Genomic DNA, 23,332 nt, shown 5'->3' with positions numbered 1-23,332 from the left:
AGAGAGAGAGAGAGAAAGAGAGAAGGTGGTCGGCTTACAGAAACACTGTGGGGGACAGGAAAAGAGGTGGAGAGAGAAAGATGGGTGAGAAGGAGACAGCTTCCTGGCAGTTTATCATACGGAATGTCCAGCTCTGCTGCGGTGGCGATTAACGACAGACAGTCAGGCGTCATGGTAGCACACGACCCGCTGGAGGGATGAGTGAGACGTTGGGAATCTGATGACACCCCAGGCATGGGGACTTGTGGGTAGGACACATTGATGGATAGCCAAAGTGACACATAATATTAGGACTCTCTCATATGCCTACACATTCAGACACAAATACACAAACGCTACTCACAGATTACACTGTGTTATGAAACGACACTTTCTGCAAACAGGGTTTTTAAAAAAAAAAAAATTTTTTTTTGACAAATGGTCAGTGAAAGGAGTAGCTATTTTATTTTCTGTTCACTTAGTAAGAACTTTAAATTTTTTCAACTGTTACAAAAATAATGCAGTTTATAATCTTGTGTGTGTGCTTTTTAATTTTTACAAAATCAGCACCGCTGTGGAGTAGCCCAGTACCTGCGTGACTCGACATAGATATAAACAGAGAGAAGTAGCTCCGGCTACAATGTTCTTCCACAAGATGCATGCAGTTCTGCTTATTAACCGCTAGAGCACCAAAAGTTGCGGACTGGAGTTTTAAATAAAGTTAAATTTAAGTTAAACTGAAAAATAATGCAGTATGGGTGACAGGGTTGGAAATTTAGCCTTAATTAAACTACCACTCAGTAAGGACTAACTGGTTTGGGAACAAATGTTGGGCTTTACTGTTTTACACACACACACACACACACACACACGTATGTTTGTATGTATGTATATGTATATATCTTATATATCTTAGCCCATCAACTTAAATCCAGGTGATCAGCACCACACATTTCTGAAATCGCAAACGATGCTGGGGAATTGACAATTGATCACCTTACAATTAACAACATTTTTATGAACTTTTATTCTAGTCTTTATACATCAGAAACACCTAAGGATCAATCTTAATTGGTAGTTTTTTGATAAAATAAATGTCCCCACTATTTCATTAGAACATAAAAAAGACTTAGATCACCCCCTTTCAGCTGCAAGAAATATCTGAGGCCATATCAGCATTGCAGAGCGGCAAGGCCCCCGGGCCCCAATGGCTTTCCCATCAAATTTTATAAGAAGTTTTCCGCTAAATTATCTCCACTCCTTCTCAGTATGTTTGAACATTCTTTATCTCAAAGAACTCTGCCAAAGTCCCTTACCGAAGCATTGATTACACTTTTGTTAAAGCCACAGAAAGACCCAACACAATGTAGTTCCTATCGACCAATTTCTTTGTTAAATGCAGATGTCAAACTTTTAGCAAAATTACTGGTTATTCGTTTAGAGTCTCCCCTAGTCAATATCATCTCAGCAAATCAGACCGGCTTTATAAAAGGTCGGCACATATTTTCCAACATCCGTCGCCTCTTAATTGTTATTTACACCCCCACCCTCATCTCAAGACACCCCTGAAATTGTAGTATCATTAGATGCCGAAAAGGCATTTGATCGAGTGTAATGGGATTATCTTTTTTTCGCTATGGATAGGTTTGGATTCGGCACCAGATTTATTGAATGGATTCACCTGTTGTATACTTCTCCAGTTGCTTCCGTGGTTACTAACAAAATTTTTTTCTTTCTCAAGCGGCACTCGGCAGGGGTGCCCATTAAGCCCCCTTTTATTTACAATTGCAATTGAACAATTGTCTATAGCATTAAAATCCACACTCTCTTTTCATGGCATATAAGGTGGGGTGTCGAACATAAGCTCTCATTATATGCTGATGACCTGCTTCTTTACATTTCAGATCCTTTATCATGCATCAATGATATTATCAAAGTCTGGCACAATTTTGGGACCTTCTCGGGCTACAAGTTGAATATTTCCAAAAGTGAGTGCATGCTTGTTAATACACTTGCCAGGCATATGCCTGACTCCGTGTTTCCCTTTCGCATGGCAAGGTCTGAGTTTAAATATCTGGGTATTAATATCACACACAATTTTAAAGGACTATAATTTTACTCCTCTATTGATTAAACTTAAATCTGATCTTGTAAAATGGAAGATTCTCCATCTGTCTTTGGTTGGCAGGGTGAACTGTGTTAAAATGACAGTTCTTCCTAGATTTTTATATCTATTTCAGTGCCTCCCTATCGTCTTATCCAAAGCCTTTTTCAACACATTAGATAAACTTATTTCCCGTTTTTATGGGATGGGAAGACCCCTAGGATTCAGGAAAGAGTTTCTCCAGAAAAATAGGAGTGACGGAGATTTAGCTCTCCCTAACTTTTAATATTATTGGGCGGATAATGTCCAAAAGATAATCTATTGGATGCGCTCACCAGGAGGTACTGATTGGTATGAAACAGAATCGAAATCCCTGCACATGCAAATCTTTTTGACGTCATTCTACCTTCATAGTTTACCTATTAAAATAGCAGAACACACAACAAATCCAGTTGTTCACGTCACTCTTAAAATATGGACTCAGCTACGCCAGCATTTGAAGTTAAGACAAGCACTTTTGCTTCAGAACCCAATTGCAATAATCATGCATTCCTCCCTGCCAAACTAGACTCTGCATTTAAACGGTGGCAAGAGAAGAACATCTTTATATTGATGGTCTTTTTGCAAGATTTAATGATCTGCATTCCAAATTCAATCTTAATCAAAAAATAACCTTTTCCGTTATTTTCAGATACGTCATTTTGTGAATGCTCAAAGCCCATCATTCCCAAACATTTCCTCAAAGTCTTCTGCTGCTGACTCTCTGTTAGAAGTACACTTTCATCTACAAGGCTTTATTTCAAGAATATATACAATTATCATGTCTTTAAAAAGTGTAAGATTAGAAGCAGATGGGAGAAAGAGCTCGGAGTAGTATTTTGAGAGGAACTTTGGAACAATGCCCTATGTAGAGTGAATAGGAGTACCTCTTGTGCCCGATTGAGTTTAATACAGTTTAAAGTATTGCACCGTATGCACTTAAGCAGAACATGGATTGCCTCTTTTAATCCTACCTTTGACAAGACCTGTATAAGGTGTCACACAGGTGAAGCGGACCTGACTCGCATGTTTTGGATGTGCCCTACACTTACAGCTTACTGGTCAATCATATTCAATACACTTTCTAAAGTGTGTGAAGTACAGCTGAAGCCATGTGCTGAATTTGCAATATTTGGTGTTCCAGGCGATGAATCGAGTCTGACTCAAAGACAACTAAACATTATTGCCTTTGCATCCTTATTGGCTCGCAGACGAGTTTTATTACTTTGGAAATCTACAAATCCGCCTAAAGCATCACACTGGCTTCAGGATTTGATGTTATACCTACACTTGGAAAAGATTAAATATTCAATTAGAGGTTCCCATAAATTCTCTTATGTCTGGCAACCCTTATTATCACATTTCTCTGATATAAATGTACTTCCTGGGGAGTAATGGGATTTATATTCTTATTGCAATTTCTTCTTATTCTCGCCCCTCCCTTATGTAGGGTTTATGTTGTTCATCACAGTGAAATGACACTGTATTATACCTGATTGTAGTATCCAATTACTTATTATTATTACTTGTTATTATTCAACTATTGCATCTTTGTTATCTTTGTTTTATTTTAGTTTTCTTTTATCATCATCATTATTATTATTATTATTATTATTATTATTATCTATAATAGGCAGTCTGTTTTGGGTTGGTTGGGGAGGATTTACGAATGTAAAAAAATACAATCTCTGTACAAACAATAGCATTTGTCTTTGGAATAATATATATATATATATATAATGATTTAGCTTCAAGAATAAAGTCATCACACTGTATTTGTAAGAATGTTGTAAACATAAATAATTTACTGCAGAAAAGGTGCAATTAATGTTTAATCTTAGGTGTCAATTAATTATTTCTTGAGAACTTGCGAACCTCACAGAATGTTACTTTTTTTGTAACGGAGAACATATTATAAGGTTATTTGAGTTGTGCGCATAATGTGGGAAGTGAGACTTGGGAAACAGATTGTCAAAATTGTTGGATTACGTTTTCATGTTGTTTTCATTTCATGTTAGATAATTTATCTAAGATATATAACCATTCTCACAACAATTATTTGTGTTGAGGGATTAGTGCCTCTAATGCTTGAAAAATGCCAGGGGACACTAATGTGAAAATGCCAAACACAGTCCAACAGCTGTGCACAACCAATCGCAAGCACTCGTAGAAGGTTAACACAGACATCTGCAGAGCGTAAACAGACACACATGTACTAGATAAACTGCAGCTCAGTAACTGCAGACTGTGGGTGTATGACTGGTTCAATCAGAGAGGTGAAAGATTTCATCAGTGAGAACAAGACTCTTTGTTTAGCGCTATAGGTTTGGAACTACACTCTTACAAATAAAGGTTCCAAGAGGGGGTTTTCGCAGCAACAGAAGAACCATTTTTGTTTCCCCAAAGAATCTTTCAATGAACAGTTCTTAAAAGAACCATTTTTTTTTCTTAGCGCAAAGAACATTTTATAATCTAAAGAACCATTTTTCACTATAAAGAACATTTTGTGCATTGAAAGGTTCATGGAAAGGTTCTACATGGAACCATAAATGCCAATAAAGAACCTTTATTTTTAAGAGCATGAAATTAACATACACACGTGGACTGCAATCCTTGTCTTGCCATTATAACTTAATTATATTTATGTGTGTGTGTTTTATGCATAGGTGATATATTCTTTAAACACTAAGAATGAGGAGCAAGAGGCAACTCTGCAGTCACTACGCCGTGTTGCCACGGAGACACAGGGCAGCCTCCAGCCAACCACAGGTCAGGATGAAGAAGAGGAGGAGTCAGCATTTATTCTGAGGACACGCCTTCTAGAGCTGCAGGCCACCGTAGAGGAAGTAAAAACAAAAATGGTCACACATACACACGTATTCTGTAAATGGACTCATTATAAGTATATTAAATACAACATGGAGAGTATCACTTCATTTTCTTAGGATGTGTATCCATTTCAGGTGGAGGAGCGTGGACAGAGGGCTGAAATAGAGTATGCGGAGTGCATAGCCGTGTTAACCCAAGAGACATCAGATCTGCGCATAGACTACCAGAACCTGCAGACAGATAGAGACAACCAACACAAATTACTGCAACAAACACAGGAAGAAAACAAGCGCTTGGAGAATGAGTGCCAAGAGCTACGTAGAGCCAGAGATGAAGAGAGAAAGAGAGAGGAGGAGGAGAAGATGCATAGAGTGGAGGAGGAGAGGAAGAGAGAGATGGAGGAGAGGAATCGAGAGTCACAGGAAAGACAACGAGTAGAGGAGGAGTGTGAAGAAAGGTTGAAAACGGTAAGAAAGGAGCTACAGGCTCTGAGGGAGGAGAAAGAGAGAGTGGAGAAGGAATGGAAGAGAGATGTGGAGGAGTGGAAGAAGAGAGTGAAGGAGATGGAAGAAGAGAGGAGGGAGGAGCAGAAGGCAGCTGAGAAGACACTACAAAAGAGCCTCAATGAACACATCAATCAGTGGCACCAGAGAGAGCAAGAAAACCGCAAGTCCCAGAATGCAACACTTCAGCAGAGGCTGAGAAAAGCAGAGACAGACTTGGAGGTTCAAGAACAGAGGTTGAATGAGAGCAACAGACACTGCAGCAAACTTCAGGAGAGAGTAGAGGTACACATGTGGGTCCAACAGGGTCCAAATGAACCTTTTGCCACTTTTGCCCACTCCAGGTTAATCAAATTTTTATTTTAGGTTATTGTGCATTATGCATACTTTACTTAAAAAAAAATATATATCAGCGACTTAAGACTGGTTTTGTGGTCCAGGGTCACATATAGATAAAATGTCATATAAAAATGTCAGAATGTTTTTTTTTTAATGGACACCAGTAGCAGTTTTGGCCACAGTTATTATGGTTTCATATTTTTCATTAAATTTGTATTATTTATAAATATATATATATACACAAATTATTATTTAAGTGTCAATTTATGACCATTAGATTTGCTGTAATTTTATCAGCATTTATTAACTTTTTTTAGTGCATAATTCTATTTAATATACAATATACATATAATAGACATTCAGTATATTTAGATTTTATTTTTGTTATCCGACATAAAACATATGCCAAATAAATATGCAGGTGATCCGCTGTGGAGACAGAACCAGCCAAAAGTGAGAATAATTAGGTTTAATGAAATACAAATGATATAAAAACTGAATATAAAATTTGACACTTTTTAAAATTTCAACCACAAGCTCGTCTTACATTATTATCATGGAAAAACAAAAAATTGTGATTTCCAGGCCTGATAATTCATGAAGATGTATGTGGCGAATATAAATGTTTCTATTTATACATAGCAAAAACAAAACACTCATTATGTACACACAAACCAGTATTGCTTTACAAGACATCTCACATAAATTCACTTGACTGACCATTTGTAACTGACCTTTCAGCGGGGTGTTCGTCTCAGTGTAAGGGGGCAGTAATTACTGCTGTGACTGACACTTCCGAATCTAATTGAGACAGAGATTAGAGGGATCAGACAAACACCCACAATTACCATTACTCAGACACACACAGCTGTGTAGAAACAGATGGCATACCCGACTTAAACAGTCTGTGACAATATCCCACAGATTTGTAGTCGGTTTTTCTACAGCAAGTGCTGCACAGAACCTGCAGAATATAAAAATAACATAGGCTTTTTTTAAGTGGGACACAAAAGTAAGTCGTTACACTTAGTATTTAGAACAGGATAAAGCCAAGTGATTAAATCAGTAAGAGTTGCTAGGCATGCAACATTGACTCCACCGTCTCTGATGCAGCTTTTTACATACACTGCGGCTAATGCGCATTAGATGTGCCTAAAAATGCCAGGCACAGAGTGAGATGAGTAACACCCTCTCTGCTTTGGCACGACATCCTTGACAGAAAATTAATCAGAGGCACCTCAGATCAGCAAACTCAGAGCAGCTGCTGTGATGTAATCAAAGGTTTGTGGGCTCAAAGTGTTCATGAGGCGGCCAGAATTGACTGATTAAAGTCATCTTGGGCTTCATGGGCCTGACAGATGATGCCGTTATGGTTGTTCATTTCTGCTGCAGGATCATTCAATAAGAGGATCCAGCAGAATAATGGACAACTACATTTTTTAGTTTCTTAAGAAAATGTGAGTGGTGCTAGGGTGTTTGTCAGGTTGTTGCAATGCAGTTTCTGAGGTGTTTGTAGCGTGTTGCTATGTGGTTTCTAGGGTGTTCTGGGTAGTTGTGATATTCTCATGAAAATCTTCTTAAGAAAGAAGTTAAGAAAGTGAATAATAAAATAAATTCTAGGAAGTTCATAAGATTGTTCCAAAGTGCAATTCTCGAAAAATTCTTGAGAAGTTATCACATATCTTCTTAAGAACATTTTTTTTTCTTAAGAAGAGAATGACATGCTTTGGGGTTTTCTGATTGCATGGCATTGGCGATCCAAGAAATCTTGAAAAAAAAAAAAAAAAAAAATTCTTACGAAAAGGGATACAAAATGAATACAACATATTCTTAATTTTATTCTTAAGTTAGGAAAAAAAGAAGAAAATAACAGCTAAGAAGAATACAGAAGGATTTAGTGCTTCCTTCAGTGCAAGTCTATGATATTTTCTCTTCAGTGATCTTCACGATTTCACGAAATATCGTTCATGTGCATATCACTAACAGTACAAGTTATGCTTTGCAGGTTAATACCTATGGTTAGGGATTTCCTTCTAACCCTAATGCCAGGTATAGACTACACAATTTTAGGCCATAAATTGTGGACAAAAGCCCAAAATCTGAGGAAGATCTGTGCTCATTCACATGAGTGATGATTGAATGAGGTGATCTGAGAGAAGTGCCGATACGATGCCTATGCTCAGAGCCTTGCAATGTATTTTGACTGGAAATGTCATCGCCAATGACCTTCAGCCAATGAGAGAGCAAGAAACAGGGCAAGGGAAATTTCAGGGGGAGGAGTCATAGCCTTACATCCCTGTATCACTTCTCGCGCTTCCATTTTTTTACACAAGACAGAGTGGTCGGGGATTCATCCAAGTGAAATATTGTGTCATGTGTGACCCCCAGTCGCTGATCCGTCATGTAACATGCAAACGACTGAAAGGAGCATTAATCCGATGACTTTGAAAATTGTGTAGTGTAGACCTAGCTTAAGTATAAGCAATTGTAATAGTTATGCTGATTCGTATTACTCATTTCTTTTACAGGACCTTGAGGATCAGTTGGAGGATGGGCGTCACCGGGTGGCCGAGGCTGAGGCTGTGGCAAAGAAGGCAGAGGAGGAGTTAGCTGTAGCCAAAGAACGATTATTACTGCAAGAGAATGAGCTACAGAGCAAGTCAGGTGCACATGCACAGTACAGATCAGTGAAAGGCTTGTGTACTTATATTTGTCATCATTAGACATCAAATTAATCAGATATGCTAAATAATTAATCAGATTAATAGCTTCAATATTTCAAAAACAATATTTGGTAGAAAATATTTCAAAGAGAGGCTAGTAAATAATTAAATAGACAAAATAAAAGGTTGCTTTAAAAATAAATATATCCATAGGTTAGTTTTACTTCCATATCACTGAACAGAAGCCTACAGTCCACAGACGTTCACTTTTTGCAATCAAGTTTGTCAGTCTGTCCGAGGTAGATTTAGGGGCCGTTCACACAAGACATATTTTCAGTGTTTTGTCAGTACTATTAAAGAAATATTTTACAGTACCTAAAATTCATCTCAGACAGAAAAATCGTGCTGCTGTTTTTAAACAGCTGTACTGTTCTCTACAGCACCTCTAGCATACAAGAACACATAAACCACATGGTGAAATGCTGTGAAATCACATCCCAAATGAGGCCTGCCATCTCAGACGCACAAATACAAATGAGTAAAGCACACCTTAAAATGTTCTTTGAAAAGCGTTTGTATGCAGAGAAAGATCAGCCAAGCCCTTTGAACATCTTAAAACATCACAACTGACACACCAGAGGCTTAAAAGGCGTAGTGTCATTCTTTTGAAACTACACGATTACAGTTTTATATCATTAAGAGTCATGTGTGTGTGTTTTAGCATGCAGATGCTCTATCCTCTATGCGTCTGGAGCTACAGCGAGCTCACACTGAGGAGATCAGACGCCTTCAGCAGGAGGTGGAGAACGAAAGAAAGAATGACAGACAGGAGCTGGAAGAAGAGAAGAAACGGGTTCAGCAGAAGATGGAAGAAGAGAAAGTAAGGCTGAAAGAGCAGCTTCGGAAAGCACTTGAAGAAGTGATACGCAAACATGCCAGTGAGCTGCGGCAAGCGCACACAATGCTGGATGCAGAGAAAAAGAAGACGCAGCAGGTACGACAGATTTCAACTGCGGTTTTCATGTGAACTTACAGACACACTAGCTTTGCTAATAACTTCATACCTTCTCATTTGCGCCTGTTACTACTGGTGTGAAAGGTGGGCAATCGGCACTGACTTTCTGATTTGATTTCATTTGGAAATATTTAAATGTCGAAAGTTTTTATGTTCTTTTTTCCAATAAAAAAAGGCAGAGACTGAGCATGGGATTTTAAGAATATCTTAAGAGAATATATAATGAATATAATCTGTACGTTTACCCATCTATATTAGTGTGGCTTTATTGTTACGGGGGAAATACAAATAATTTTCTTTGTGCTTTGTTTATAGACACACATTATTATTCACAATGCAAATCTCCAAGCCCAAGTCCATTCATACCAATTATGGAAACTAAGCTGCAAAAATGGGTCATTCTGAAATCAGAATCACATTAACATATGACGCATATTCGGCATTCAGAAACTTGGCCCACCCTTATGAACATGCAGAGATTAGCCATCATATCATAACAAGTTAGTCGCATAAAAAGTCTTAAAGGTACAGAAGCTAAAAACGGCCTATTTAAATGTTTAGCTGACCAAAAAATAAAACATCATTTATTCACCCTTTGTTTCATTTCTACATGACTTTCTTTCTTCCATGTAACACAAAAGGAAAATGTTCACCCTCTTTCATGTAATGAACCAGGGGCTTTCGAACTCCAAAAAGAACAAAATAGCATAAACACATTATAAAAGTGGTCAATACAACTCATGTGCTTCTAATGTAAAAGACTGAAATACAAGTAGATCTTGTTGAATGGAATTGAGCAACATTCTGCTCAGAATCTTGGCTTGTGTTCCACAAAAGGAAAAAAGACGGTTTAAAATTAAATGAAATAAATTTTCTTTTTTGTAGAGCTAATTCTAAAAGTTAGAAAGGGTGGAAAATGTTTATGTAATATTTAATTAATATTTTGCTACAAGATAAATTTTCTTTTTTGTAGAGCTAATTCTAAAAGTTAGAAAGGGTGGAAAATGTTTGTAATATTTAATTAATATTTTGCTACAAGAAAGTGTTCCTGTAAGTGTTCCTGTAGCTCAAACAGTAGTGCCTGAATGTTGTGACACCGATTTCATGATATTAGTTGCCATGGAATGTATGAACTGAGAAAAGAGTATACCTTAAATGCAATATAAGGCAAGGAAAAAAAAAAAACAGCTGCAAAGATGTAGACTATATGCCTTCTTTAAAACAATTTAAAAAGTAACCAGCAAAGCACTATTAAAAAGATCTGTTGAAATATTATTGAAATTAAGAGATACTAGTATTATAATGTTGGTTTGACTACAGATTGAGGAGCAGATGAAAACCGGAGAAGAAGAGAGAAAGGCTTTAGAGACAGAGAGGGAAGAGCTACACAACCAACTACAGCTGTCCAACAGAGAGGTAAGTTACTGCAAAGAATACCACTACATTTGTCTTTTGCTTTTCCTCTTAAAAGCCAAAACAATCTTGGATATGTTTGCATAACATTGTTGACCTACTAATGAATCAGGTCACCACAAATAACTTGAACTATATACATATCAAGCTTTTTCAAATTGGTTTGAAGCTCAGGCAAAGGGAGCATGCTCAGTCCTTCTGCTTAAATACGCAGACTGAGAGGCCCAGAGCTCTCCACATGACCATGATAAATGAGAAAACACAAAGAACATTTGTAGTGCCCAAGGCACAGGGCTTCGTCTAATGCTTCATCTAATATGCCAGCAGGCTTGGAACTGGGTTATGATAACGAAATAATGCTTAATAAGTGATAGCTAGGAAGAGGATTGTTGTTTTAGTGCTGCGTTGCAGTGAAGCAAGCATCAGTTTCTGCTATTTATCAGAAACCCATTTGCTCTAAGTCAAGTTAAATGTATGGATTGTGGTGGTATCCTAGTGTTTAATGATCTAGGTTGGTGCACAAAAGGTTGTAGGTTAAAATCCCACTAGGGACATTTCTTGAAAAATCTAATACTAGGTCGTCTGGCTCATTTGTTTCCAAGTGTTTCAAACACTGCCCTTAGGTTTGTGTGCAGCTACACCCAAAAAGTACTAAAATGATCTACTAAAGCTCGTCTGCTAACATGTTTACAGGATGTCATGCATTTTTCTGATTTAACTTAATAAATATGCCATTTGATGTGTGCTTCCAAAAAACTGCAAAATAATGGGCGGTATCAGTGCAGGTGGATTAAATAGAACCTGCAAAATGATTTATGAATCCTGAAAGCCGTTTCAGAAACGGTAACTGTGATAGCTTATGTCTTAAAAAAGGACTATTTCCTATTTCAATCACTTCACCATTGCTGTCTAACTGGCAGCTCTCTTTCGTAGGACCTGCTGTCCACAACCTTACGGGGACAAAAATGGTTGTTCGTGAATTGGGACTCAATTTCCTGTGACACCTATAAAGCTCATTAAGATGTTTTTGCTATTTATCAACAGGATCATTGAACATGCCATCGGGCTTCTTCATTGTAGCCGTTACAAAAAAACAGTGCCATTATGAATTATGTGCTTGTCCCGCTTTAAACATAATGGCATTCAGACATTATGCACAAATATAATAAAAATAAAATTGCAGAACATTAATGAAAAGGGAAAATGGGTCTTTTTAGTCTTCAACAACAACTTCAATTCCTGTATAATATGAAAGTTTGTAATACACAATAATGATTCAAAAGTTTGGGTTTGGTAAGACTTTTTTATGTTTTTGAATGAAGTCTTTTATGGTCACCAAGATGCATTTATTTGATCGCAAATGCATTAAAGACAATAATATTATGAATTTGAAATAACTGTTTTCTGTTTTAATACATTTCCTTTTATTCTCAGTGTTAAAAATGATTGGGCTGCTTAATATTTTGGGGCAAATGTTTTGATGAATAGAACATTCAAAGCGATAGCATTTATTTGAAATAGAAATATTTTGTAACATTGATCAATGAAATAAAAGTATTTATTTCTTTAAAAAAAAAACAGAACTGGAAAACTTTTGAATGATATAGTAAAGATGATTACAAATTACACCTCAGTGAATAACAGAAAAAAATTTTTTTTTCATAAATGGTGACAACATTGCCGGTTAAATAACATTACTTTTGACAATATTACGGGTAACTGAGTGTAGTAAGAAAACAATTTACTCTTACTACTGATCTAGAGAATGGATTCAGACACACCCTATAACAATCCCCATTGTATCCCTTTGAGAAAAAACCTTAACCTCAGGTTGCTTTAAATAAAGACTCTATTCTAAAAACAGAAGATCACTTTCTTTGTATGGCCCACATAAATTATATCAAACTTGAGTGGATTCCACATGCTGTTAAGGTCTTTGCTGATCTAAGTTTTATTGGCTTGCAGATGGCGAAATTGGAGGGGGTGATTCAGACGCTGGAGAGAGAAAGAGAAGAGGAGAAGGAAAGGGCAAAAGAGAGAGAGCAGGAGTATGCAAAGGTGGAGCGGCAGTCAGCATGTGGCCCGGAGTGTGTACGAGTGAAAGAAGAACTGGAAAACACACACAGCAGTATGCAGCAAATACAGGTTCTCGCTCCTTTTTGCTCAACACACTCTTCCCTTTGACATGTGGACAAAGTGTCAGTGATGTCCCTTTCCATTACTGTGCAGCTCTATCACAAATACTCACAAGCACACACAGATCGGCAATTCCCTTATGGCAGCACAAGGTTCTGCTGATCTCAGCAGATCTGTGCCGCCCAGAGGAAAGAAAGATGTTAATATTCACCTAGCAACCGATCTTCTACTTTTTCTTCCTTAATCCATGGATCTTTCCTTCCAATCATGAGTCTATCCATCCTTGTCCTCCTTTCTTTTTATGTCTCCCACAGGAGGAGTTTGCTGCACAGAAGGAAGTGTTACAGGCAGAGATTTCTGCTCTACAGCAAGAGAGAGACATTCTACAACAGTCCAATCATGGTATAGAGGAGAGAATCAGGTGTGTCAGAATGAAAGTGAGACATGAAGGGACAGAAAGAGAAATTCGCTCACATTACATGTGTGTTTCTAATAGAGCTGTCTGTTAATGAAAATATTTAATTGCGATTTATTTTACTCATGTTATTAATGAATTTTTGGGTCAGTAAGATTTCTCAATGTTTCTTACGCTCACCAAGGCTGCATTTATTTGATTAAAAATAAAGATGAAAAGTTATTTTAAATTGCAATAATATTTGGCAATATTATAACTCTTTTCTGTTGTAGTATAATTTTAAACAAATGTATTCTTGTGCTGGTAGCAGCCATTACTTCAGTCCTCAGTGTCACATGATCCTTTAGAAGTCATTCTAAGATTTTGATTTTGTGCTCAAGAAACATTTCTTTATTATTATAAATGTTGACAACATTTGTTCTGCAGGGAACTTTTTTTTTCAGGATTCATTGAATGTAAAGTTCAAACAACAGAGTAAAAATAAATAAAATAAATGTTGTAAAAATAAATAAATAAACTTTATCACCACTTTTGATCAGTTTAATGCATCCTGTCTTTCAAAAATAAAAATAAAAAGTCTTACTGACCACAAACTTTTGAACCGTAGTTTGTATTACTGCCCCAAAATGGATGAATTTAGTTTTTGTATTTTTCTGCAACAGCACACAATGCACTTACCTCAGTGCTAATCTGCAGTAATTTAATGCAAATATTAAATAATTTCACACCCTTTATAGACTTTCTGGCAGAATCAAAAAAACAAACAGAGCTGTTGTTCTGAATGTGTCATGCCTTATGATGAATCAGAGCCATGCTGATACTTAGCAATCAGCAACTGTGGCAATTAAAGGCAATACAAACAAAGGGATACAATTATAATAATATAACAAAGTCTTCAAACACATATTGGTCAATTAAATTGAGAACCAGAACTAAACCATTGTACAGTATATACGTATTAGTCATTTGCGATAATGTGTTAACTTTGACATCCCTAGTTTCTAACAATGTGTAAAATGGGTTTAGAGTGCAATTTTATTCATTTAAATGCAAATGTATGTGTATAGGCTACAGTTTGAGAAGCAGTTCTCTGATCAGATTGTGGAAATGAAGAGAGAAAGAGAGGAAGAGATCAGAAAGATGAACCAACAGTGGCAACACAGAGTTGAAGAACTGCAGACACAGGTAACACACACTGACAGTTTCCTCAGACCCATCATACACACTGTTCACGCTGTCAGCATTATTTGACTGTCTCTGTGTGTAGTTGGAGGAGAGGAGAGCACTCTCAGAGAAAATGGAAGGAGAGAGAGAGAGACGCTACGGTAATGGAGAGATGGAACGAATGAAGCAGGAGATCCAAAAGACAAGAGATATGAACAGCACGCTCAGATCTCAGCTTCATTCCACCATTCAAGAGAAAGAGAGACTGATGAGGCAGCAGTTACAAGTGCGTATACACTAGGGCTGTCGGGAGATCAAAAGATTTCTTATGATTAATATATTTATCATTACTAATGAATAATCATTAATAATAAATAACAATTAAACTGAGAGAGCTGCTAAAGGGATATTTAAAAAAAAAAAACACAAAAACCATTCTGTCGTCATATACTTTCATGTTATTCCAAACCTCTGAGTATTTCTTCATACATTTGGAACAAAAAAGATATTTTGAAAAATGCTTCCATATAATTCAAGAAATTGGGGTCCAGTGATGTTTTGGATCCCAATGACTGTGTGGACAGAAACCATTGAAATGATGACAGTGCGCACACACACACACAACTGTGGAAAGAACTCTTAATGTTAGTTATTTTATGTTGTCCTGTAGGTGGTAAAAGAGGAAGATGAGGACGAGGAGGATGGAAAGGCTACGGGAGAGAGGGAAGAGGAGAGGGAAAAGCGGGGGTGGCGTGAGCGAGAGGAGGAGTTGTTGCGTGTGGAAAGGTTAAATCACCAGCGTGCTCTTCAGGCCCTGGACGCACAAGCCAATGAAGAACTTCAGTCGGAAAGACAACGCTTGCTCACACAGCACAAACTACAGCTGGGTAACCATCACACCCCATACAGAATGTTTTTTGCAAATATCATAGTCACATTCTTGATATAATACTTACTTATAGATACTATAATACTACTTAAGTCTATTCTACAAAAAATGCACAAACAATCTTCCCTAGTCATCCAGGGGCTGGGGGCCTTATCACACACTACCAATGGGGCAGCAAGATGGTGTAAAATAAGACAAAACAAGGTTTAAAATAAGCTGAAAGCATATCTCTATATGCTGAAATCATATGTCTTATTTTAATTAGTGCCCTTAACAATTTTTAAGAACCAGGGTTCTCATGATATTGGACAACCCAAATATGCTGTATGAAGGAATTTTACATTTGTGATTTCTAGATCTGAAAAGGTTAAAGTGGAAACCATGAACAACATTCAATTATGGACTGTATTTATTTTAATAATTTAAAATAATAATAATAATAATAATAAAATAAACAGCTTTGTCAGTATAGATACACCGGAAATACCTTGGTGGGTCTTCAAATATTGTCGTTGACAATTGGGGGCCTTGGGTGATGGAGTCAGAAAGGTTGAGGACCACTAAGACATAAGACAGTGCATATTATCTAACACAACTCACATGAACAAAAGTGTAACAAAATAACACATACTGAATATTGTGCACTATACATAAATACAGCTAATCAGCAACACATTAGAAGTAAATTAGCGTTTTGACCCATGGCATTTCAGTTTAAATTAGTTTCAATATTTATTTCTTTTTTTTAATACAGACATTAAAATGAATGAACATGAATCAATATAACTCTCCTTATTTAAAAAAGGTTACTGGCCTACATTTTCCTTCATCCTTCAGCCTCATCTTCTATCGTTAGGGATATGGATAAGAATGAATGTTAATTAAAGGACTAAAATGGAGCGTAATAATATTCAAACGGCAGACAGAAGAGAATAGCAGGATATCTTTGTTTATTAAAAGGTTTATTCGTAATATGCTGATTGCCGTATTTGCAGAAATATTCTAAAGGCTTTATTAGAATATTGATGCTAATTGTAAGTACTATCAGTATCTGTCATAATGAGTAAGGTATATAAAACAAGTTTGTGTGAAAAAAACCTTATTCCTTAAAATGAGTTGATGATTATGTATTGCATTTTGCACAACAGCACCATCTAGTGCCACCGACTAAAGTAGAGCAAGACTGAACACAGCGCATACGGCATGTCTGATCTAATGTGTCTTCCAACTGTGTGTGTATATGTGTGTGTAGACAAGCAGAAGGCAGAGCTGACCCAGCAGCACACTGAGTGGGTGAGACAGGTCACCCAGAGACACATGCAGCAGATTGAGGACCTTCAGAACGAAATACACACACACACACAAATGATGGCCCTGCAGCAGGTACACATACAAACCACACAGACAGACACACACACACACACTTATACCACCTCAAGTGGTTCATCACTCCACGTCTCTCTCTTTATTTGTCTCCTCCTCAGGATCTGAAGCAGCAAAACCGCTTACAGTCACTAGAGAGACAGCTGGATGAGAAGAGCAGCGAGGTTCAGGAGCTAAAGAGAGAGAACGAAGATCTGAAAGAACGCATGAGTGCAGTCATAGCACAGAAAGTAGAACAAGATGACCATAAACATAAACACAAGAGGTCAGTACCAAAATAACTACAAGCACAATCACACATGGAAGGTCAGTAACAAGATGACCACAAGCACACTCACACAGGCGTCAGTGGCAAGACTGACTGCTAAGTACACATTGCTGCTTATTCTGGTTAAGAACTGCTTACTTATGCCCATTATTCACTGACAAGGGGCCCATTTGAAACTGTTCCATATGTTTCCACTACTCTGCATTGGCTCCTTAAAGGGATAGTTCTCCCAATTATTTACCCTCATGTCATTCCAAACCCATTAAACGTTTATCTTAGAAACACAAATGAACATTTTAATTAAACCTGAGAAATTTCCGTCTTCCATTTGAGCTTCCGTTGACCATATTTGATGTGCTCTATGTGCGTGCATTGATCTATGTTTATGTGAATAAAAGTCTAAATTAAATCTGATCATCATATAAAGCTATATGTTCCTTCAGAACACTTGGATTGAATTGCTCAATTCATATGAATTTCTTTAAGAATGTCTTTATGAACTGTTTGAAGCATCGAAGTTCTGAAGGAATGAACTTCCAGGGACTTAAATATCTTAGAATTCATTAAAAAATATCTGTTACTGGTTTGAGAGTAAGTAAATAACGGATTTTTTTTTTTTTTTTTTGAGTGAACTAACCCTTTAAACCTGCTGGTGTCAAACCAGGAAACACTAACATAATAGTCCTCATCAAGTAAAGGTTTCTTAACAATAACAACTTGGTTTGGCCAAATTGACACAAAACAAAACTTGGGCACTCTACAGGATGCAGAGAAGACATGCATGTTCAGTTGATCTGGTTTATATGTATGTCATTTGCACATTGGCTTTGGGCAGTTTATTATTACGTTTGTCCTCTGTTAGTATCTAAAATAATTTTATTTTGTTCAAGTTTATTTAATTAAATGTCATGTTTGAATTGATTGAAACTAGTTTTATTTGTTATATATTAAATAACTACTGGTATCTTGTGATGGCATGAAGAAGCTGAATTAAATTACAATAGCTTTTAAATCGGTTTTCAAAACTCATAGGACTTCTAAATTTAAGTTGTAGGCAGACAATGTACTTTAGTAACATTGCCACTTATAACATTGTTCACTTTGCCAATTATGAGAGTTTTCAGATCTTTCTGCTCCACCACACACCTGAACGATTTAGAAAAGTGGTGGAAAAGTGGTATTAAACAATGTCTGAGCGTAAAGGGACCAACCACTAGGCCTGTCGCAATAATCAATATATCGACTTATCGCGCACATGATCTAAATATTTAAAAAAATTAAAAGTTTGTTGTCATTTGGAAGTGTGTAGGCCTTCTTGCATTATTATGCTGTTACATTATGATTATATATTCAGTGGCATAAAATGGTCTTCAGAATGACAATAATATCGCTTATCGCAATTATTTCTGGGGCAATATATCGCACAACAAAAAGTTGTGACAGGCCTACCAACCACATGCTGTGTTTTTATGTGACATTTAAGGCTAAGTAAATCTGATATCTGCTATAGGCCTGAGAACAAAGCAGAATATACATGCGTGATATTGATGTATTGTGTCTGATGTGCAGTTTCTCAGAGGAATGTGATGAGGCAGGTGAAGCGGTTGGGTCGGATCACAGGAATAACATGGAGAGTGTGAAGAGAGAGCACAGAATGGAGATCCAGACCATAATATCAGACTTTGGCACCGCCCAAACACGACTACAGGCCCGCATAGTTGCCTTGGAAACAGAGTACCTACTCCTCCCACATCAATAATGCAAAACACAAACCACACATACATACAGAATTAACCCAAGCAAGACAATATATGGCAATGGCTTGTGACTTGGATTTCCTTCAGATTTCCACAGAACTGAAGCGAGTTAAAATTCCACACATTGCATGCTAATTTATGAAATATATTGGCTAATTTAATAATAACCGTCGCTATAAAAATGCAGTACTTCCAGGTCTGTTTAACACATTTTACTATATTTTACCACTGCTTAACATTATACTGCATCATATAACAGACTCATAATTACTCATTTGAAAAAAGTTGTACAATAACTTAGTTATACAACAAAATACAGTTCAAAAACACATACAAGGTTCTGTTAAAATTATTCATATTATCTATATTAGAATGTCATGTTATACGAGTAATAAAAGTTTGAGTGTTTTAGTGCCATATTAAAATAGAAAATAAGATTAAGAATAAAATCAAAACATTATGAAAATAAAGGCTTCATTTTTTGTAAATAAAATTGTAATATTTTGAAAATAAATTGTAAAATGAGAATAAAGTGGAAATGTAATAATGAAATAATGCTACACCTTTATTCTGGTCTATTCCTAGTCTAGTTGTGAGATTATTCTCTAAACATTTTTTTCTTTCTTTTTTTTTACTAAAATAGTTCAAGTGATGTATTTAATTTCTTAATGTTGCATTTATTTAATATTTGTGTCTGCTTTGTGTGCTTGTATTTTATGATTGTAGGTTGAGAGAAAGGGAAGAAAGGGGAAAGAGGAGAGTAGAAGACCTGCACACAATTGCTAAACTACAGGACAAACTCAGCGAGAGAGACCAACTCATCAAAAGTCTAGTGGTTAGACACGCACATACACAGTGAAGTACGAGACACAGGATGCTAGTACCCTTCTGTCTCATCACATCATTTTTTTTTTTATTTCAGGAGGACCTCCACCAGATATCCCAGCATCCAACTCTGTGCAGCGATGAAATATTTAAGCCTTATGACTCTAGGACACAAGCAGGGACCCTCACACCTACTATGAAGGTAGCACACATTTACACTTTTTCAAATCCCATTCCATCCATATAGTATCATTCAATATCTAAGGGTGCTTTCACACTTGGTTCGATTGCTCCCCCTCCCCCTGCTGCGAACCCGAGTTCGATTGCTCCCCCCTCCCCCTGCCCCCGCTGGACTGTGTTCACATTATATTATTTGGGTCGTTTGCGTCATCAAGCCAGCAGCTGTTTACCCCGTTGCTTAGTAACGATGGCGCAGGAGAAGACGGCAAATTGCGTAGCATTGCTCTCTTAAATTTTATATTTATGTTTTTGAACCGTTGGTTTTGTTTCCAAAGCTTCAGTACATAACGTCACTTACGTCTGCCTTACGAATGTATATCAAATAATACGTCATTAATAGCGGTTAACTTCCGTGATTTGGTACGACTGCGTTCACATCAGCAGCGAACCGTACCCCAGACCACCCCTTTCAAGCGGACTCAGGTACGGTTTGCGGGTGCGCACCCGAGTTCGGAAGACCGCGTTCACATCATCCAATCGAACCCAGGTACGCACCAAAAGTGCTAGTGTGAAAGCACCCTAAAAGAACATGTTTATTAAAGCTTGGGCTTAATCTGTTGTAATCTGCCTGCTGTTTATAGAAAAAAGGGGTTGAGGAAACTAGCATCCCAAACTTCTGCTCATATGATGGGGGGTCACCTAAGGCCAAATGCTCACCAGTTATGGAGCGTGGCAGTCTGGAACAGTGCGGGCGAGGGACCACCCTAACAAGGACACACACACCCACCTCCCCTCATTCTGAACACAGAGCCTCTATCAGACAGAGCCGCCCACCTTCACAAGAGGTGCGACATCAGCCGCAGCTTAAAATCAACTACAACCAGCACATCAGGTAATCACCCACAACAGCCAATCCTGAAATCTCCTGGAAACTTTTTTTTCTTTTTGAGGTAGATAAATACAAATCTCAATGTATGGTCTATGTTCATGTGGAGAATTAATAATACATAATTACATATTTTTCATTGATTAGATGCTTTTATCCAAAGCAACTTAAAAATTATTTGTATATGGTGCCTTTTCTGTTCTGAGATAAATCATCTCATATTGTAAAATATGGTCTGAAATTGCTTAAAAAAAAAAAGGGATTTTTAAATGTAGTTCAGGGTTTCTAGGCACGTGTGACAAACAACATCCTAATAACTATTTAAAACTAGTGTTATTAACTCAAACTATTAAAACAACAAATTGTTAAATGAAATATGTCTGACAAAATCACAATATTAATTAAATTCAAACCAAAATTAAAAATGAAATAAAATGCAAATATATATGAAAATACATGCAAATATAAAAGCTCATTTGAAATAATGAAATACTATAATAACATTAAATAATACTAAAATAGCACTCTTCAAAACTAGCCCAAGGACCAATAAAAGCTCCTTTTTATCTTCTATTCAATATACAATACCCTTTTTTTTTTTTTTTGTATGGCTTTTTGTGTAATCAAAGTAGCAGCACTGGACATTAGTAAAGTTAAAAAAAAAAGGCAGCGGCTATTTGCACTAAGTGTAAATAGCGATGGATGCTATTTACACTAAGTGAAAATAGTATTTTAACGATATGCTATTTACACTAAGTGCAAATAGCTATAGATTCTATTCTCCGCCAACAAGGCGGGCTATTTGCACAGTGTAAATAGATACTCCGTAAAAAAAAAAAAAGTCTAAAATAGTTGGATGACCAACTATATTTGCCAAAATGTGTAGTATACAATAGCATAATATAGCAATAATTAGAAGAAGCTGACACCTGAAGCCTTGCACGTTAAAGTAAAAAATTGTTCTGCCCACTTTTGCATTAATAATTGGGTACATACATTTAAAAAAATCCATATTAGACATGCTTTAACTACCTATTCAGCTGCTTGAGCTCAAAAGTCTTATAAACACAATAAAAAACCTTTTCCTGATAGTTAAAAAAAATCTCTTCCTTAACTTTTTTTTTCCTTTTCTCTCAAGATGTCATATTTACATTTCCTGCTCTTATTTATCTTGTACTTTTGTTTCAGGACTCCAGCTGAGCAGAGGGTTATTGAAACAGGGCCTGATGGACAAGACCCTCAAAAACAGGAGTGGTTCACCAAATACTTCTCTTTCTGAGGTCCCACAAACCTTCGTCCATATCTGTCCCAACATTGAGTACAAGCTCACCAAAGTCACTTTTTTTTTTTGCATAATTACATGCAACTGCAAGCTAACACCAAATAAGCTTTTCTACAGGATGCATCTCACTTTTATCCTGTTGATCGAACAGCAGCACACAGGCCCAATGTCTTAAAACGTTACAAAAATGAAGAGATTATGCATTGAACCATGAAAGAACTTTAGGTTACTCACGTAACGCCGGTTCTCTGATAACATGAGTGAGGTAACTAACTATGAGAATCGCCTCGGGCGTGACCAATCCTGGAAGCACCAATTACACCACGTCTGTTGGTTGACAGACCAATCACGACAGTGATGCGGGAGTCCCGCCTCCCTCATATACACTCACCGGCCACTTTATTAGGTACACCTGTTCAATTGCTTGGTAACACAAATTGCTAATCAGCCAATCACATGGCAGCAACTCAATGCATTTAGGCATCTAGATGTGGTGAAGACGACTTGCTGAAGGTCAAACCGAGCATCAGAATGGGGAAGAAAGGGGATTTAAGTGACTTTGAACGTGGAATGGTTGTTGGCGCCAGATGGGCTGGTCTGAGTATTTCAAAAACTGCTGATCTACTGGGATTTTCACGCACAACCATCTCTAGGGTTTACAGAGAATGGTACGAAAAAGAGAAAATATCCAGTGAGCGGCAGTTATGTGGACGAAAATGCCTTGTTGATGTCAGAGGTCAAAGGAGAATGGGCAGACTGGTAAGAGATGATAGAAAGGCAACAGTAACTCAAATAACCACTCGTTACAACCAAGGTATGCAGAATACCATCTCTGAACGCACAACACGTCGAACCCTGAAGCAGATGGGCTACAGCAGCAGAAGACCACACCGGGTGCCGCTCCTGTCAGCTAAGAACAGGAAACAGAGGCTACAATTCGCACAGGCTCACCAAAATTGGACAATAGAAGATTGGAAAAACGTTGCCTGGTCTGATGAGTCTCGATTTCTGCTGCGACATTCAGATGGTAGGGTCAGAATTTGGCGTAAAGAACATGAAAGCATGGATCCATCCTGCCTTGTCTCAACGGTTCAGGCTGGTGGTGGTGGTGTAATGGTGTGGGGGATATTTTCTTGGCACACAGAAATAGGTTTACCCTTATGAGAATCAGCCCATGAAACAAATAACTGATTCCTCCTTCTTAATCCCTTCGTCCTGTCCACATAATGACACAACGCGTGGACAGGGCACAAACAATGAAGC

The 23,332-nt window shown here is 37.2% G+C and overlaps 1 protein-coding gene across 1 annotated transcript in view; it reads left to right on the top strand.

The window, feature by feature from the left end:
• Window positions 1-22,446, top strand: part of LOC107742663 (protein FAM184B-like) — a 28,317-nt gene extending 5,871 nt beyond the window's left edge. The window contains exons 2-18 of the mRNA XM_016555714.1: window positions 4,789-4,968; window positions 5,086-5,739; window positions 8,322-8,480; window positions 9,178-9,450; window positions 10,792-10,887; window positions 12,850-13,029; window positions 13,335-13,441; window positions 14,503-14,620; window positions 14,703-14,885; window positions 15,270-15,486; window positions 16,741-16,871; window positions 16,973-17,136; window positions 18,709-18,873; window positions 19,623-19,731; window positions 19,819-19,923; window positions 20,543-20,793; window positions 21,976-22,446. Coding sequence (XP_016411200.1) covers window positions 4,789-4,968; window positions 5,086-5,739; window positions 8,322-8,480; window positions 9,178-9,450; window positions 10,792-10,887; window positions 12,850-13,029; window positions 13,335-13,441; window positions 14,503-14,620; window positions 14,703-14,885; window positions 15,270-15,486; window positions 16,741-16,871; window positions 16,973-17,136; window positions 18,709-18,873; window positions 19,623-19,731; window positions 19,819-19,923; window positions 20,543-20,793; window positions 21,976-22,066 — 3,183 coding nt within the window. The 3' untranslated portion in view covers window positions 22,067-22,446. The remainder of the gene's footprint in view (window positions 1-4,788; window positions 4,969-5,085; window positions 5,740-8,321; window positions 8,481-9,177; window positions 9,451-10,791; window positions 10,888-12,849; window positions 13,030-13,334; window positions 13,442-14,502; window positions 14,621-14,702; window positions 14,886-15,269; window positions 15,487-16,740; window positions 16,872-16,972; window positions 17,137-18,708; window positions 18,874-19,622; window positions 19,732-19,818; window positions 19,924-20,542; window positions 20,794-21,975) is intronic.
• Window positions 22,447-23,332: the final 886 nt, after the last annotated feature.

This window comes from Sinocyclocheilus rhinocerous, unplaced genomic scaffold (assembly GCF_001515625.1).
Source record: "Sinocyclocheilus rhinocerous isolate Xijiao unplaced genomic scaffold, SAMN03320098_v1.1 scaffold9866, whole genome shotgun sequence".
NCBI classification, from domain to species: domain Eukaryota; kingdom Metazoa; phylum Chordata; class Actinopteri; order Cypriniformes; family Cyprinidae; genus Sinocyclocheilus; species Sinocyclocheilus rhinocerous.
The sequence above is the reverse complement of the archived record's forward strand: the minus strand, read 5'-3'. Positions and strand labels throughout refer to the sequence as shown.